This window comes from Larus michahellis, chromosome W, assembly GCF_964199755.1.
Source record: "Larus michahellis chromosome W, bLarMic1.1, whole genome shotgun sequence".
Classification (NCBI taxonomy): domain Eukaryota; kingdom Metazoa; phylum Chordata; class Aves; order Charadriiformes; family Laridae; genus Larus; species Larus michahellis.
Window position 1 is genome coordinate 21,042,085 of NC_133929.1, and position 16,509 is coordinate 21,058,593.

The following is a 16,509-nucleotide window of genomic DNA, read 5'->3' on the forward strand; positions in this document are numbered from 1 at the left end:
AGTTGAAGACTTGTCTCCTCAAATAGCAGTGTTCACAGGTATTAGCTCTCCTTCTTACCTTTGATTTTTCAGTATTATTGAGCCACACACAACCGTTGCACACACACAAAATCAATTTGATTTGTAGCTGAACAAAATAGTTAATTCCCTTCAGTACAGAGTAAACACACAGGGCCGCATTCCACTTGTGTGCAAACAGTGACAGTGCATACAAAATAAGTATACCCTGATTTCTGTATTACAGATGAGGATGCTGAGCTATAATCCACACAGAAGCATAAGAGATATGCTTATATCAGCTTTAATTTTTCCTGTTGCACTGCTGCCACAAATGAAGACTGAGTTTCGGCTATATAACCACAAGTTTGCTGACAGTTTCTGTGCTGGTTTATAACAGGAGACAGAAGGGAGTGCAGCCCAGCCTGCTGGCACCATAGTATTAAGTGTGAGAGATAGTAAAGATACTTGTCAGTAGAATGAATGGAAGAGGCTCACGTTCATGCAGAAATAACACTGCCTGAGAAAAGAATTGTCAGTTTTACTTAAGGATTTTCCAGCCTGAAGGACACTGTATTACCTGAGACATTTTATTACCTTTTCCTTTTCTCCACTCCTTTGCATCCTTCTCTGTATCCCTTTCTTTTATCTAGAGGAGCGATTTCATGAAACTTCACTTCTCCTAAAACTCCTTGTACAAGGGCTGCTCTACAACCTCCATGCCAGGATAAGGCTCTGTATTAACAACAAAGAAGTGGTGGCTGCAACTTGTGACGTAGGCCACTGTATCCAAGCTTGTTTGCAATCATACAATCACAGAATAATTTAGGTTGTAAGTGACCTCTGAGGCCCATGCATTACAACACCCTGCTCAAAACAGGTCTGATTAGGTCAGGTTGCTCAGGGTCATGCCCGGCTGAGTCTTGAACACCTTCAAGGATGGAGATCCTACAGCCTCACTGAGCTTGTGTTCAAGTGTTTGTCCACCCTATTAGTAAAAAGCATTTTTCCTTTATATCTAATTGGAATTTTTCATGTTTCATCTTATGTTCATCACTTCTCAACCTATTGCTGTGCACCAGCAAGAAGAGTCTGACTCTATCTCATCTGTATCTTCCAATCAGGTATTCATAGACAGCAATAAGGTCTCCCCAAGCCCCCCCCCCCCCACTCCGACTTAAGGCTAAACAAGCCCAGCTCTCAGCTTCTCCTTGTACAATACTTGTTCCAGACCCCTGGATATCTTGCTGATCCTTCGCTGGACTCGCTCCAGTTGGTCGATGTCTCCCTTGTATTGGGGGGCCCAAAACTGGACACAATACTCCTGATTCAGTCTCACAAGTGCTGAACTGAGAGAAAGGATCACTTCCCTCAGCCTGCTGGCTGCTACCTTGCTAATACAGCTCGGCATGCTGTTTGCCACCTTTACTGTTAGAGCACAACCCTGGCTCATGTTCACCTTGTAGTTCACAGGTCCCCCAGTTTTTCTGCAAAACTGTTTCCTCCACAGCCATCCCCTGGCCTGTAATGTTGAATAGGGTTATTACATGCCAGATCCAAGACTTTGCACTTGCTTTTGTTGACCTTCATAAGATCAGTGTCAGCCCATTTCTCCAGCTTGTTGAGGGCTCATTGAAGAGCTCCCATTCCCCCATCCTCCCCTGTCAATTTGGGCTATTGGAAAACTTGCACTCTGTCCCACCATCACCATTGTTAATAAGACATTAAATGGTATCGGCCTGAGTAGTGATCCCAGAGGGACACTGCTAGTTACTGACCACTAGCTGGACTTTGCACCAGTCCCACAACCCATGCAACCCATGTCATTTAAACAGCCTTAAAAGGCAGGTAATCACTGTAAATGGCCTGTGTTTGTCCTGAAGAGGAGAGTGAAAATTCAAGCCGGACTTGGGAAGACTAGAAAAAAGGCTAGTGGATAAACTGCTAAATGAATAATCCTGTGCAGAACAGATGCACTAAAGCTAAGGGCTGGTCCTGCAGTGAGACTGTGGGAGCAGAACTGAAGAATTTTTATTCATAGTGCCTGGTATAGTGTGAAATTTCTTCACTTGGACCTTAAAGAAAACCCTCTGTTCAGTTCTGCTGGGTCGGGGGGGGTTGTTGCATTTAAACACTATTCTCTAGCGCCAACAGGAAATATAAGAAATAAAGGTAATAATAAAAATTTACCCATACTGATAGAATTTTAATCTTAGTATATGGTGTAATCTTGGTATATGGTATAAATGAGGGTTCTAGATACTACTTGATGAAAAAAACCTAAAATAAAATGTCTAAAGTATTATATTTAATATTTTAATACCTGCTAACAGTTTAAGATTAGCAAATACTTTTGGCTAAAACATTTCCCTGCACCTAAAGTTTGGAAGCAATAGTTTTGATTCCCAACATTCTTCTGCTGGCTGAAAAACTGTCTTGTCAGCCACTGAGAATGGTATTGCATCCACTTAGCAATGGCTGGAGATTACAGATAGTTGTAACAAAGTTAACATCCAATATGTATTCTTTGCATTCAAGGTGTAGGAGGCTGGACTGCACTGCTGTCTGCATAAAAGCCTGTGCAGGAGATTTAGATATATGTAGATATCTGAATATGTTTCAGTTTTGTTGTATTCATTATCTTTTAGTTTAATTTTTTTGTTTATACATTACTGAACAGCTTTCCATCATTTTGCTGTACGGGCATAGCTTCAAAGTGCTAGTGCCAATGAACTTTTAACAAATTTACGTGATGTTTATTGGGATAAGATGTTCCATCACAAAATGCAATTTGTATGAGTTATATTCTTAGATATTAACAGTTAAATGAGTTACACTTCTTTTCCTTCCAATACTCATTTGTTCTAGAGTGGTAAGCATAGTCACTAAATATTATATTTATTTATCCTAGAGTTGCTGTTACTATCTGTAATGAATTCCTTTTCGCCCAACTGTAGTGTTAAAACAAAACTTAATGTACGAATAGATAGAATTCAATCATATTCTGGATATTTTCTTCTAGATGGATTTCAAAATAACGCATGCCTCTGTTTACCCCTAATGATTGCAGGACAAGTAACCTTTTCTGATTATAGTCTCTGGCTGCCAAAGACAGGTTTATCATAGTTTTGTGGGGTACTTTCATGATTTGTTGCTTTTCACCACCAGTACAGTGACGTTCTGGCTTCACGCCCTGAAGCAAAAAAAGAAATGGGAGATAACACTAAAATCTGCAGTTATTGCCCTCTGATACACAGGAGCTTTTCTTACTTCAAAACCAGGTCTCTCCATTTAAACCCCCTACGCTGCAGCAACAAAACAGGACACAGATTGCACACATTTTGCTCCTTAAAGAAAAGGAGAAAGTAAATCCATGAGCAATGGTCATGCTCAGTGTACCACCCAGAGAATGTCAAGTGCATTTTGTGATGTCAAGTGCAATATGGAACCTATAAAAGAGTAAAGTAGTCATTAAATAGAAGACAGATAAGATGCTTTGCTAATGCTATAGGAACTATTGCCTATGTCTATGTAAACTTTTCAGTAACTGCAGAGTCCAGAAGTAGCTGACATTGAAGATGCATTTCAGATTGGACCCTGAGTTTGTTGAGACCCATGGTTCAGTATCAGAATCCCTGCAGGTGTCTGCAGACTTTCCAGAGAAATGGGTCAAGTACCTGCTTCCCTTTCATGCACAGGCTAATTTAGACTGATTGTAGACTTGGTATTTGTTATCTTCCTTTCTCTTTTGGTCTGTGGTTCTACTCTATCCAAATTTACCACTGACCTTTCAGCAAGAACTAACTCAGCACTGCAGATTGTCTTCAAAGCAGAATATAGGGGGAACTATACTACAAATCTGACATGTAAAACTGGAGAATAGTAAGAAATATGGTATCTTCTCCAAGCAGGTGAAATAACATCACATATCTGGAACAGTTTCATGGATGGGTCAAAATTTAGTTTCAGTTCAACTGTTTCTTGAGTCTTTTTTGCTTTGAGTCTTAAGGGCTACCAAGATGATTAGGGGACTCGAACACCTCTCTTAATGAAGAAAGGCTGAGGGATTTGGGTCTCTTCAGTCTGGAAAAAAGACGGCTGAGGGGGGACCTTATCAACACTTATAAATACTTAAAGGGTGGGTGTCAGGAGGATGGGGCCAGGCTCTTTTCAGTGGTGCCCGGCAATAGTAGAAGGGGTAATGGGCACAAACTTGAGCATAGGAAGTTCCACCTAAACATGAGGAGGAACTTCTTTCCTTTGAGGGTGGCAGAGCACTGGAACAGGCTGCCCAGAGAGGTGGTGGAGTCTCCAACTCTGGAGACATTCAAAACCTGCCTGGACGCGTTCCTGTGTAACCTGCTCTAGGTGACCCTGCTCTGGCAGGGGGGTTGGACTAGATGATCTCCAGAGGTCCCTTCCAACCCTATGATTCTCTGATTCTCTGATTCTATGATTCAATTCATAGGCCAAGGATCACCTTAGCCATGGTGTACATCTTAAATCATCTAATGTAGTCGGTAAATGTGGTTTTCATTCTCACAACATATATCTTTTTTAACTGGGTGCACATACACGTAGCAGTATTTTAAAATATATATGGAAGGTACATAGGTAGATTTAAAATCAATTCATTTAGCTGGATACTCTGCTTGTCTACTATCACTGTGTTTCTCTTTCTAAATGTTACCATATCTTGACCTGAAAAATTCAGTGCTGCCATAAGTTCTTAAGATATTGCATGCAAAGATATTGCATCTGTTCACAGAGGTGAGGGAAATGTAATCATGGACCAGAAATTATGCCATCTGTCTTTATGACCCATCACACCAATCAAGTAGGTGATTCAAATTGCTAAGTATGCAAAGGAGCACTGGGTACTGATTGTTGGTAAAAATGTATAGGTTCAAGATTCACAACATGTATTTCTCAGAGGATATGGTCTAGGGCAATTTTAACGCTCTTGCTCTCCCTTCCTCAAAAAAAAAGATAGGAGGGGAAAGGCCAAATCTGCTAAACAAATAAATCGTGCACACCCAAATCTTATAACGTGTCCTAGAATGTACCAGCTAATGCTTGTAGCTCAGACCCATGATTTCTAAACAAACACTTTCTGTTCTTATCTTGTAACATTTTTTTGTGTGAACAGAGGACTTTGGAACAGCAGAAATTACTAACGTCACTGCGTATTCCCAGAGCAATTGAATCACAGGTTTGTTTAAAAATCCAATATCTTATTTTCAAAACGAAACATTTTTCTTCACTGGACAATGTCACCTATAAAGTAGAGAACAACTCACATGGATAGACATACTAAAGTCAGTGTGAGAACTCACATGAGTAAATTTTGAAAATAGAAATATTAAGCTTAAATCTTAATGACATGCATCAAGACATGAAAGTTTGATGTTTAAAATAAAATTTAGTTTAGTTTCAGTTCTGCTTCTGCTTTTTAAATTAAAATTAAGGTAAGATAGAAATTAAGCTGAGGTAGAAATAGATATTAGAAATTGACAAACTTTTAAAAATATATAATTTGGTGTGTATGTACATATAGATATCATATATAGTGATATGAAGGTAAAGTGAACATATGATAGAATATAGTTTTCTTAAGTTACGCTAACAACTACTCGGGATTCTCCTCCAGGATATTTAAAACTTCAGTTTGAAATATTTGTACTCAAGAAATATTACAGGTTTAGTGGTAATGGCTTAAATGAGAGGTTTGTGGGGGAAATGTTTTTTTAGAACAATAAATTCCTCTAATCTAAAGAGGAAATATTGCTTAGGAATTGCTTGAGTAAATCAGATAGTATCCTCGAATTTCTAAGCCCTCTTTCTCCTACTGTGCACTCAGGCTTTTTTTTCCTCACCTCCCCATACTTAGTGCATATAATTTCTGGGGCTCAGAACAAAGAAAAGAGAAAAGCAAACAGTTCTTCTTTCATGGTAAAGCAAAACTTGCTCGCTTATAAAGATTGGAACCAAAAAATATTCATGGTTTTATTGTGTATATATTTTCTTCAATTTATTAATAATATTTTGTATATATTTTTTATGGCTTTAAGCAAAGACAAAAGAAAAAAATCTAACTCATCCCTGGTCATACAGTTATTATAAGAATCAGGTCTATAGTCTTCCCAGCAGCAGTAAGATCCAACCTTTTTCATTAATACATTTCATCCTGTACAGATTTGAGATTTCATACTTATGGGCTTACTTATGTACAGAGAAAATAGGTCACTTCTGAAACTAGCAATGGACCTTTATGTTACAGGAACGTGGGTTTCTTAATCTAAGTATATATACATTCATACATACATATATATACATGTATATAATTTTATACCCTGTACCTTTTTTTTGAATTAACATACAAATCCTAGATATTGTCCACGCTATTACAAAGTCATTAAAAATTATTATGGTTTCACTGAAAGACCATGTGAATTGATATTTCTTCATAGTGCTTAAAATAAAATAAAAAGATATATAAAAATATTTTGCTACTAACTCCATTCCTCCTAGCAAATGTAAACCTTAAACAGTTTGAAAGATCAGTATATGATCTTAATTAACTGACAGAATTTGTTAGTATTAAAATAATATAAGTGGTATTGTACTGATATAAATGGTCTTGCAGCGTATCCATAATGTTCCAAACACTTTTAAACAATTGCTTCTTCGTATATTACTCTGGGCCACTTGGATTAATGGCAGCAGCATGTTAATGGGTTAATTACATTGATTTTTACTGGTGAGTGGTAGTCAGTAAAAACTGGAAGTTTTTTTTAAATTTTTATTTGATGTACCACTTTAGTCAAAGGTGTAACAGGCAGCATGGGTTCAAGCTCTGTTAGTTTTAGAATATTTACTTGGCTCTCAAGTACATCTTTATTCACTGCATTACGTAGTTTGTGATGTTATTCAATTTTTCCATGCATTGTTAAACTCAGCATTAATGAGAAAACAACTCCTTTGCATTCACTTCCTTCACATGAGTCAGTTGGGTTTTAAGGAACAGAATATATGCTTGTATCATATCCATAATGCTGATTTTTTCAATGAGTTAAATTATGACACATTTAGTTTCAATCTCTATTTAATGTGACAAATCAGGCACAAATGATTACAAAAGAACTTTTTTTGTGGATAACATAACATGAAGGTTTGAGCAAACAAAACAAAACATTCACAGAACAGTATGCTTTAACCCTGCTTTCTGTCACCATTTCCTTTCCGTTTTGAAGACATAAAAAATAATAAACCTCGTACCTATGGGCTATGCTTGGCACTACATGCCTTAGGATATACTAGCCATTTAATTATGATATACACAGAGCAAATCGTGCATTTCCAGACAGACTTGATGCTATATTATATATAATTTTTTTAAATTGATACCACAGTCAACTACAAAACTACAGTGAAGATACAGAAAGCATCTGAAAGCCTAAATCAAGCTGTGGTTTACAAATAATCCTTTAAATGAAAAACCTCACTTCTAGACTTAAACCAGAGATTCAAAGTCAGCATTATAGGAATTTTAAGGTAGACACAATTAATGAATGGTTATTATTTTCTAAGACACTGTGAAGCCTTTTCCTAAAATGGCTGACTGAACCTATTTTTATCATCCTTTTTTTTTTTTTGCCAAAGCATGCACAGAATATTTTCAGATGCTATTGAGGGCAAGGAGAAGAAAATTGATGGTATTGGTGAAGTACAAACGGTTTGCAGGATCAAGCATACAATTTTGCATAAAACATTACATGTAAAAGTAACACTGTAGGTTTTAAGCCATTGCATTACAATTCAACAGTTGTGTTACACTTAACTTTAACAAATTTTAAAACTAAATTTTGAAGTGAAGAGCTGAACCTAAATTCCTAAACAAAGACCTTGCAATGGTACACCACACAGCAGCTATTTTTGTTTGGGTCTAAAAAGTTATTTACAATGGCAATATTTATAGTCTTTGTAAAAGTCTTCAGCAATGTGATGACTGAATTCCACCCAGTTCTCTGAAACAACAGAATGGTTGACATGTCCCTTCCAACCCAAACCATTCTATGATTCTATGTCATGAGGTTACAATCTGTCCAGAGGAGTGCTAGTGCCAGCCTTTTGACTGCAGGTGTTTGCAATTTATTTGTTTTCCAATCTAATTCTGAACGGAAGGTGCTAAAATATGAAATGTAATGGGAAATAACAACTGAATTATTCATGAGAAATTAACAATGTCTATATCATAAATGAAATAATGAAGGTTTCAGAATATCACTGTCAGTGCTATGTTTCAGTTATGTTGATTTTTATTTTTTTTAATATACTTGTTTGAAGTTTGTTATTATGTTGACAATTTTCCCATGAAAATAGGAAACCTCATAAACAGAGAAATCTGTCAGACCAATTTTAAAGTTGGCACGTTAAAAATAAATAATATTTACAGCTGAATTTAAACTTCTTTAATGATTGCAAAAAAGGAAGACATGAATTAAAACAAATTTTTTTAATTTATTTTATATATATATATAAAATTTTTACTTTCGTTATGTAGGGCAAAGCTGTCTAAAGTATTTTTCTCATAGTAGACTGATGGGGTACATTAGGAAATAGGCTAAAACAGTTCTGGGGATGGTTCTCAGTTCATTACAAGTCTGTTGCTCACAGTTACCAGAGATCATAAGTTTGATGCGAACCACAGCTTGTCTCCCTCGAGCTCTGTGCTTAAGACTGTGGAAGAATCCTTTTGCAGAGGGGCTGTGGGCGGTGTGGCCCTCCAGTTCGGGGGCATGGATCCTGAGGACATCTGTTGGAAGAGTGAGACACGCTGGGGGACTGTGGCCCGGCTGGGCGGGGGCATGCTGGGGCCAGGGGTGGGCTGCGGGAGGGAGGCAATGGACTCCCCCATGGTGGGGTGAGGCCTGGCAATCAGGGTGGAGATCTCGTGGGGCAGGGAAGGCTGAGAGGCAGAGAGGGGCCGCACCTCCTGGGTCAGGTTGGTGTTGTAGAGGGCTTGGGTGCTCTTGTGGACCTCATTCTTCTGTGTGGCACCAGGCAGCTGCTGGGGTGCCTGCAGCTGCTGCTGCATGAGGGAGAGTTGCGAGGTGGTTGGAGAGACATAATGGAAAGTTTGGCCAGCCAGAGGGCTCTGTATGGGTGGGCTGCAAATGGCAGTGGCATAGGAGCAGGGTGAGAGGATGATGGTGTGCTGGGGTGTCTGCATGCTGGGTGAGGTAGAGTTCAGGTTTCCATGAGAAAGGCTGCTTGTGGTGTAAACAGGAGGGGATTGTGTCCTGATGCGCGACAATGAGGTGGCGGTGGAGGTGCTGGAGTTCAGCATGGGCATCTGCTGCAAGCTCACTGGGGCAATGGTCTGCACCATCTCTCTGTCATGCTTCACAATTTGCTTCAAGATCTCATTCTCCTGGTTGTTGAAAACCTCGGTGTTGAGGTCCTTCTGGAACTTCTGCAGGAGGATCAAGTTCTTCTTCCCTTTACAGAGAGGCAGAAGAGTTAGCAAGCCTGACACACAGGAGCAAATCCTGACTCTGAGTTTGTGTTTCAACCCATTGAGGGCTATATCAGCATTGTAAAAGCCTGAGCAAACACCAGGCTGAGCGCTTCTCCACAGCTCGGCAGTGAGCCCACTGTGATAGGCTGCACTGCACCAATCTCCCCAGGAGCCAGGGACCAAAGAGCTCATCCCTTGCGGCAGAGCTGTGCTGAGCCTGTCCAGGCACCACCACAGAAATTCATGCTGACACACAGCTCCTGACAGCTGGCCTCCAAGCATACACACTTCCCCCTCTCTCTGCACCAGCATGGCAGGTTTTCATAACACCATTGTGCTCAAAGATGCCTGAACTTTCTGTGCCTCTTCACTTATAGTGCATTGCTTTTACTACAATTATTCTGAAAATGTAACCATGGTAATTTACTGAAAAAACAGAGTGGAACAAGTACAATAAAACAGTTCATTTTTTATCTTTTCTCCTGTGTAGATTTCATATTGTAAATGCAGCACTTCAGACAGGATTACTCCTCCAAGAGCAGACCGGACTTTACTACTAATATTATTTAAGCACATATTAGTTTGAGTTGGACTACATTTCCAGAGAGTCTTGAGAGACAAATTCTAAGAGTTTGAAAAGTCTTGAAAACCTAAATTAATGCACTGAATGTTCACAGTCTGCAGAATACTAAAACAGGTCTATTAAATATTTGAAACCAGTATACATGTTTTTAATTTCTTTACTCTTGCTATATTAAAGAAAACAAGTTTTCTTCCAAATCAGGATAAACAATTTTTTATGCATAGCTGCATTTTAAAACCACGACACAGTGTCAATAATGATGATCAGAGTCAATTTCTCCCGACCAAAGACCATATATTTTATCTAGTATGTCCTATTAGAGAGGTCTAGAATGTCTGGATGCACAACAGCAGACTTCACACACCCTGTTTTGATAATCTGCCATATCATTCTGCCTTTCACTTGGATATCATTGGCCTGCTTTTCTGATTGCAAGCAGATCTCAGTAACGCCAGTGTGCAGCCATCAATGCTAGCACTGCCCATGTTGTGAGGAAAATGAGAGCTCTGCTGCAAAGGATTAATTCACTTCAACAAACACGGGGTTTCTGAGTGCTGAGAGACTTCAGCTCTTCCCAGCATTATAGATGTCATCTTTAAACTATTTATGTAGGAAAATGTCATCCACTGCTCATGAAACTGCAATAAACCCTATGAGCGCTGAGGGCAGCAAAAGAAATAAATGGGATTAATAAATAATGCTAATGATAATTAAAGTATACAAAATAATCCTCAGAGGACTATGAGAGCTTTCTAAAATTCAAAGACTTATTATATAAAAGTGAGCTTGCAGAATTTCTTGTCTGGACACATCTTATTCATAGATCAACAGAACATTTAGTGCAGTGTAACAGAAATGAAACTTTTATGGAGGATTTAATCTGTTCATTTTATCAAGGAAAAGTAAAGGTAGAAAGGTTTAGAGAATTCCAAATATATAAAAAAAATAATACCTATCCTGTCAAGTCTATCAATTGCCACCGTTTCAAAGGCCCTTCTCATCATGGGGTACTCTTCCAGGACCTCGTTGAAGTTGTCCACCGAGAGGGAATACAGGCGACAGTATGTGTCTGCTCGTACACTGGCAGTTCGACGGCCCTTGGTCAAAAGGCAAATCTCTGGGGAGAGAAAAATTCAACACACACAGGAAACAAAGAAGTTAGTAAACCATGTGAAACTTAAAAGCTAGGAAGTGACTTAGTGCTAACAGCAATTTTTCTATTGCTGTTTAAGCAAGCTTGCAGGGGCAGTTCTGAAGGTGTTTGATTCTATTTTTGCTACTCTGAAAAAATAACTAATATCCTTTAAGAGCCCTGCTTATAGGTTTTCTCAGTCTAGATTCTGATTTTATCAGGCCTTTTTAAAAAAATATCTTCTTTAAATTGTAAGAAATGATCCATCTGCTGTCAAATACAGCTTGCTGACTCAATTAACCCAAGTGATGCTATTGATTTTTTTTAAATATTCATCTGACATAATCATTCACCAGATTTACTAAACTAATTTAATACATGATGTAATGATATTTGAATATAAGAACTGCTCTAAGAAAAAATGCTTCAAGCATGAAAATGCCTTCTGTTTCCTTGGGGTTTATGTCCTAGGTATTTTGGGAGAGTAAACTTATGATTTTAGACTTTTTTCCTCATTGGGCTAAACAACAGAACTCTTTTAACCTCTGCTTACTCTGTTTGATTAGTCTAGTAGACTTTCTCTGCAAGTGCCTCCAACAGGAATTCATCATTCTGGAACAGAGGAGACCAAAGCCATACTCAGAGTCCCAGGAAACAGCCTCAGTCTTGCAACTGCTGACACTTGAACCCACAGGAAGAGGGTTACTGGATAAAGGCCAAAGTCAGTGCCCGAGACTTATAACAGCAAAACATATGGGGTAGAATAAGAGATATGCATAAATCCATTTTAGGGAAGTTTCCCAATAGAAGTCTTCAATATTCAGACATGTTACATAAGTCCTCATATGTTTGTAAAGTTGTCAAACTCAAAATATAACTGATATGCCACTTTTTAAATGCATATATGATTATTCTTTTACGCATCTTCACCCCTCTTTTCAATGAAGATTTACATTAGAAAAATTCAAGTGAGGCTTAGTATTACTTAAAATAAAAAAATATTTAACACAGTATTACATAAAGTACAGTCAGTTAGAATTATTTTTAATTATATATTCCAGTTAGCTAAAAATGAAGTTCTTTGCAGGAGATTTCAAAATTAAAAACAATTTGGAAGCTTCTTTCAAATTCTGTATCCATTCTTACCTGTCTATTCATCTGCCCAAAAAGTAAAAATAAAATATGGTTTTTTTTAGATCACAACTAACATTCAAGTTAATTTATATTAAAATACAAAATATTAAAAGTCAGTTGCAAAAATAAGTGTTTGAGTTGATTCCATTTTCAAGTTTGGGAATAAGAACAGACTTATAAATAGAAACAATTCTTGGTCTCAGGCAGGGTAGGAGATCACTTCCCTACACAGGAAGAGCAGTGATTTCATATTTGTCCCCATGATTGTATGTTTATCACAAACTATCATTCTCAATGAAGTGTCAAAATGCAAACATTTTGACATTAACAAAAATAAAGAATTCTGAAGGCTTTACTTCAGATGTATGGAGGTCCTGGAGAAAGAGGTTGTAGCGAGGTGGGTGTTGGTCTCTTCTCCCAAGTAACAGATGACAGGACAAGAGGAAACGGCCTCAAGTTGCACCAGGGGAGGTTTGGATTAGATATTAGGAAAAATTTTTACACTGAAAGGGTTATCAAGCATTGGAACAGGCTGCCCAGGGAAGTGGTTGAGTCACCATCCCTGGAGGTATTTAAAAGACAGGTAGACGTAGTGCTTAGTGATATGGTTTAGTGATGGTTTTTGTCAGAGTTAGGTTGATGGTTGGACTCAATGGTCTGAAAGGTCCTTCCAACCTAGGCAATTCTATGATTCTTTGATTCTATGATTCTATAATGTGCTAGCATAGTTCTTGGTTTGTATGTCTTTAAAAAATACATTTTTTATTAATCTAGAATGTAAAGAACCTTGATGGTTTTCAGTCTCATATTTCTTATTGAAGAATTTCCACATGCCACCTGAACCTGAATGCTTAGGGGCTAAGATGCTTAGATAATAGTGGATAAATCTGTGGTGGGTTGACCCTGGCTAGATGCCAGGTGCCCACTCTCCCTCCTCAGCTGGACAGGAGAGAGAAAATATAACGAAAGGCTCATGGGTTGAGATAAGGACAGGGAGAGATCACTCACCAATTACTGTCACGGGCAAAACAGAATCAACTTGGTGAAATTAACTTAATTGATTGCCGATCAAATCAGAGAAGGGTAATGAGAAACAAAACCAAAATCTTAAAATACCTTTCCTCCCACCCCTCCCTTCTTCTTGGACTTAACTTTACTCATGAGTTCTCTACCTTCTCCCCTGAGTGGTGTGGGGGGATGGGGAATGGGGGTTGCGATCAGTTCATCACACATTGTTTCTGTTTTCCGGTCCTCCATGGGCTGCAGATGGATATCTGCTCCATGGTGGACCTCCATGGGCTGCAGAGAGACAGCCTGCCTCACCATGGTCTTCACCATGGGCTGCAGGGGAATCTCTGCTCTGGCACCTGGAGCACCTCCTCCCCCTCCTTCTTCACTGACCTTGGTGTCTGCATAGTTGTTTCTCTCACATATTCTCCCTCCTTTCCTCCAGCAGCTGCTGTGCAGGATTTTTCCCCCTTCTTAAATATGTTATCACAGAGGTGCTACCACTGTCACTAATTGGCTCAGCCTTGGCTAGCAGTGGGTCCGTCTTGGAGCCGGCTGGCATTGGCTCTGTTGGACATAGGGGAAGCTTCTGGCATCTTCTCACAGAAGCCACTTCTGTAGCCCTCCTGCTACCAAAACCTTGCCATGCAAACCCAATACAAAATCGAAGTACATTAACGTGGGATCAATATTGGTATTGAATGTATTTAAACCCCAACAGCTTTGGGGAGAATTTATAGATACTAATGGCTATTGTAAAAGTCATGACCTAATGTCCCTCACAAAACCTGATGCCCATGAAATAATGACAGTTTACTGTAAAGAGCCAGCCAGGTCAAACAGAAGTCAGTCCTTTCCTCTTCCATCCCCCAACTCAGCCTGACCCCTTCTCCTTTGATTGAACCCACTGCATTTTGGTTACAAGACTAAGACTGACATTTTGTCCAAAGGGAGCAGTTAAATGCAGCAAATGACTGCTCCATTTTCAAAATTTTACAATACATGGTTGAATTTATAGATAACTATCTGGAAAATCTATGTGACTAATGATCACCTCTTGATTTTTCAACTTTCTTCACTTAAAATTGCTGCAAACAATACTAAAGACATAAGGAGGTCTCTTCTGCTGTACTCAGCAAATAAATATACTTGATTCTAAAAAATGACCAAAACAAACATTGACTATGGATCCCAAGCATTCTGAAGAGTGTAAAAAATAATGTAGAAATTACTATTTTCAACATTATTAATCTAGAATATTGTGTTTTGGATTACTTCAATAAGAAGGATAGGAAGAAACCATAAGAAACAATGCTAGATTTCATTGTGGGACAATGGGACCATGTAATTCATGGATGTTACTGCAATAAATATCATTACTTTTTCCCCTTCTTTCCTTTTCCTTTATTCTTGTCAAGTAATGAGAATGGAAAGGATCACTGTGTAAACTATACAGCATATTCTGTAAACCCTGTCAGCCCACAATTTATGGTTGAAGTGCATCTTTTTGGAAAGCTCATAATAACCATAATAGTCTTCTAGTTAGATAAGACAATAAAGGGTGGGTCAGAAAAGATATGAGCCTAGAAACTGATCAGGGAGCGCCACCGCGAAGCCTGACTGCTCAGGAAGCAGAGAAAGCTTCATGTTCTCAACTCCAGTTGAATGGTCTCCTTCAAAAGATGAACTACATCCTTCTGACAGAAAAAGTACCATGGGATGAACAATCATAAAATGCATTTCCAGCAATGTTTCTTGACTAATTAGAGTTTTATTATAGTCACTGATACATCATCTGCATTGCAGAATTGTACGTGTTCTGCATTGAAGTTCATTTCATCTATTAGCTATTTGTTTGGAACAAACTCTCAAGCATAATAAGACATATGAAATCTCATTTACTTGGACCAGAGAGCAAGAACAGAGAATGCCAAAATGTGTTCCCATCAAACACTTGTATTCTTTTAAATAAATCAAAGTATTTATTTATTTTTTTACAAATAAATAAACAATAGATTTCATGAAGAGAACAAAGTAATGAAAATATCCATGATATATTTAAAATGAGTCTTAGTGGCATCAAGTACACCAGGTGCCCTCAACAATTATGCTCTCCTTGACGTTCAGTTGATTTAAACGGACTATGAAATACAATCAATAGCACAGGAGTGTGCAGTGAAACACAAAGGCCATAGACTATTTTCAAACAGCTTGGACAAACAAGGTTTTTTATTAGCATAAAAAGAAAGCGGTGGCAGCATATTACTCACTAATATTCCCATCTGCAGTCGGCATGGTGCACTGCCTCCATGCTGACACTTTCAAAGTGTCAAATGCTTTATCTTTCCTTTCCAAACATAAGAATGTCTTCATTTCCAATTAATAATTATGTATTAGGCTACAGTGAACCTGTAATTCAACTCTTAATGCAAGTTTTACTTTAATTATTTAATCCCTTTGGACAACTGTTCCCTAGAACATTCTGAAACAAATGCAAATCACTGCACTAATGAAAAATTACTATTTGAAAGCACTAAACAATGCTAAAAACATTAATTTGTTCTTACAGTCCATATTTAATACGAATGCAATTAATTTATCTGTGAAAATCATAATTTGTGTTCTGCTAGCATAAGATCTTTCTCACAGAACAATGCAGCTCAAACAAACATTGAAAAGGGCTCAAATACCATGTACTTTTTGCTTTCAAGACATTGAACTAAACCCCACAATAATAAAAGTTTGAAGCTAAGACTGTTCTGAAGGTTATAATTATAATAATCAAAACTGATCAACAACATATCAGTTGCTCACATACATGGCAGTATTTCAGTAGGAACATCAGTTTCAGTTTTTGGAACACCGTGAATTTCTAAAGAAGCTTGCCCATATCTGTATCTTGTAAAATAGGAGATGTAGATCATATTTTATTATTGCATCAGTGTGACAAAATACTCTGGATAGGAAATTCTACATACCTGAAAGACAGCAATAAGGAAAACTCATTTCAGGAAAACCTGAATGAGTGAAGGTGAATGACACAACCCATAGGATGACTCTTAAAGAATTAGGATTAGTAGGCCTTTTGTAAGGGCCACAGTTTTGGTACCAACTGAGATCGTGTTCATAGTTCTT

General features: G+C 38.1%; 1 protein-coding gene across 1 annotated transcript in view; it reads right to left on the reverse strand.

The window, feature by feature from the left end:
* Positions 1–6,090: 6,090 nt before the first annotated feature.
* LOC141735550 (potassium/sodium hyperpolarization-activated cyclic nucleotide-gated channel 1-like) overlaps positions 6,091–16,509 on the reverse strand; it is a 318,988-nt gene continuing 308,569 nt past the window's right edge. Inside the window, exons 7-8 of the mRNA XM_074568526.1 lie at positions 11,053–11,217; positions 6,091–9,498 (exon numbers count right to left, since the gene is read on the reverse strand). Of these exons, the coding sequence (XP_074424627.1) occupies positions 8,684–9,498; positions 11,053–11,217 (980 nt within the window). The 3' untranslated portion in view covers positions 6,091–8,683. The remainder of the gene's footprint in view (positions 9,499–11,052; positions 11,218–16,509) is intronic.